This window comes from Amblyomma mixtum, chromosome 1, assembly GCF_055824585.1.
Source record: "Amblyomma mixtum isolate Tamu chromosome 1, ASM5582458v1, whole genome shotgun sequence".
NCBI lineage: Eukaryota > Metazoa > Arthropoda > Arachnida > Ixodida > Ixodidae > Amblyomma > Amblyomma mixtum.
The window spans coordinates 150,737,669-150,740,243 of NC_143012.1; the positions used below are offsets into that span (position 1 = coordinate 150,737,669).

Below are 2,575 nucleotides of genomic sequence, written 5' to 3' on the forward strand. Positions count from 1 at the left end.
CTCTCGTTCAGAGCGACTGGAGCGAGAGCAGCTCCCAATCAGAGGCGGGGTGGAAGACGCACCAGCCGAACGCGTAAGCGCTCTTCCGAGAGGGACGGAAATAGCTGCAGAGGGCTACTTCCGCCAATATCAGACCACAGCGCCGCCCGGCAGCCGACCATGCCCGCGACGTTCCGAAAGGGCTACCAGGATAGTGCCGTCTGTCTGCTAGGTGCAGGCAAAAGTAGGCGACAAAAAAGTATCTGTACCGTCCCGACAGCTTCCCAATATGGACACCCCGACGACCGCTGCGCAGCATCTGCTCTTCTGCCTTTATGACGGTAAGTTTGCAATACGAGGAACGCGCGCAGTGTGTTATGGCTTTCGACTCACGTGCTGTTGACGCAGGCTTTTTCCCGCGCTCAGCCATTGTGTCGCTTGGTGTTCTGTGTGCGTCCCAGGCCACTTTCGAAAGCACATATTGAGGCAGTTTAGCATGCAAGTGACTGAGCGAATTCTACAAGTGACGCGACGTAGCGAAAAATTACCGACTTGTGTTGGAACCTCGTCGCGGTGGCCGCTCGAAATGTGTTTGCGCCGCGGCACCAGATATTGCGAGCGTTGTCGCTTTGCTTATCAAAACATTTATTTGTTAGGTGCACTTACAAATGACCCACCTGTGTTTTGCGGGCAAGCATGTAGCGGTGTGCATATGCGAAACCCCACGATCAGTAGTGAAATCGTCAGCAATTGTAAAAATCCAAAATGTTAGGCGATCCCTCACGAAATTCACTACCGGGGTCATAATACACTTTGAGACGGTTATGTCAGCTCATCAGTTAAATTATGTGCATGGGGCTGAGGACTTGGATTATTTTCTTCTTGACAGCTGTTGGAGTTAACGCACTTCTGATAGTGTGAAGATTTTTTTTGTTGTTGGCTTCTGTGGCAGACTCTCCGGGCATAAATAAATTGCCTTGCCTGCCTGTCATCCATGTGTGAGGAAGTAAATTAAAATGTTTTTCAAATTTTTGTTCCTGAACAGAAAGCCAAGGAAGTGAAAACGAAGTACATCTGCAAACAGTGCCTGAAGATGGGCAGTCCAGCAGCAGCATCACTTCACCTAATGGTATGTATATATACTCCCAGGTGGAAATCTCACCTCTTCGCTTTGAAATCACTTACCTTCTTGCAAAGCCTTGCACGTCTAACATTTATCAAGCAGTAGCATTAGTACATGTGGATTTTGCACTTGTACCAGAGCAAGCAAGCTCCAAGCTTCAAGTGGTATGAATGTGCTAAATCTTTCTCTTTATATCCTGTGACAGGTACGTGGACTACAGGTGAAACTAGGCTGCTTCTCGACCATTATGCGCGATACACACCACAAGTTGGCCCTCAACGGAGATTCCGCAGCAAGAAGATTATGTACGAACAGATCGCACAAGACATTAAAAGAGTGCTTGGAATCGCTCGCACAGGAGTGCAGTGTGAAACCAGATTCAAGACGCTGGCGAAACGAAAGCGCAACGAGGACAAGAATAATGCAACCTCCGGCCATTCTCGCTGCGCAGTGTCATATGAAGAGGAATTTGCAGCAATCAGGGCAATCGATGATAGCATCGAGCCAGAGATTTTGCGAGGTGTAAGAAAAGTTTCGTATAAGAAGACCATACCAAATACTGCTAGTGCAGTGCCTTCAAGTGTAGACAGTTCTGATGGCTGCAGCCAGGAAAGTGTTAATATGTCGTCTGATGACCATGCAGCAGATTCTGGTTCATGTCAAGGGACAGAAAATAAAAGGTGCCGCCCAGACAGAAAGACGCGCCCAAGCACATCTAGGATGCAAGAGATGGCATTTTTTTTTGAAGAAATGAGAAAGGTTAACAATGAAAAAGAAGGTCGGCGTGAAGCAAGAGAGCAGAGAAAAGTCGAAAGGCACCAGGCACTACTCAAAGCTCATGCTGAGCAAATGGCACTGATGAGGGAGATTTTTAACTCCAAATAAACAATTGTTCATGATTGAAAGATCCTATTTATTCAAGAATATTATCAAGCAGCACTTTAGACAAAGTTCCTTCGTTTGTACCTGTTGAAAATCACAACATGTGTTCTTAAAAGAGCAATAAAAGTTCGAGAAAAGCAATCATTTGTCCTCAACATCATTGCAGCTTCAAAAGAGCTGTACCAAAGCTTCCCTTTTCAGTTCTCCAAGCCTCCGAAGGGCACTATCACGAGCAGTTGGTTGTGTCGGTTGGTGCGTTGCCAAGTCTCCTTGCTTATGCCTGCAATGCCCTTCGTCTGTATCGTCATCACTCAGCAGGTCACCAACATCACAGTCGCCGGCATCCAGACAAATGTTATGAAGGACACAGCAGCTGAGGATGAGCTGGGTAATCTTGTCCACAGTATGAAACTCCAGAAACCGAAGCTGCCGAAATCGTTGTTTTAACATGCCGAATGCATTCTCAATTTTCACTCGTGTTGCAGCATGGCGGTAGTTGTATGAAATCTTTGCCCGAGTCATGGTGCCATAATTCCTGAAAGGTGTGATCATATACTCCCTTATTGGATACGCTGCGTCTCCTAAGATGTG

At 46.9% G+C, this 2,575-nt stretch overlaps 1 protein-coding gene across 1 annotated transcript; it reads left to right on the plus strand.

Moving 5' to 3' along the window:
- The first annotated feature begins 243 nt into the window (after positions 1-243).
- On the plus strand, positions 244-2,007 carry LOC149367969 (uncharacterized). Its single transcript, XM_089558071.1, has 3 exons — positions 244-320; positions 1,025-1,108; positions 1,308-2,007. Exons 1-3 carry the CDS (start codon positions 269-271, stop codon positions 1,985-1,987), a joined length of 816 nt encoding a protein of 271 aa, XP_089414197.1. The 5' UTR covers positions 244-268; the 3' UTR covers positions 1,988-2,007.
- Positions 2,008-2,575: the final 568 nt, after the last annotated feature.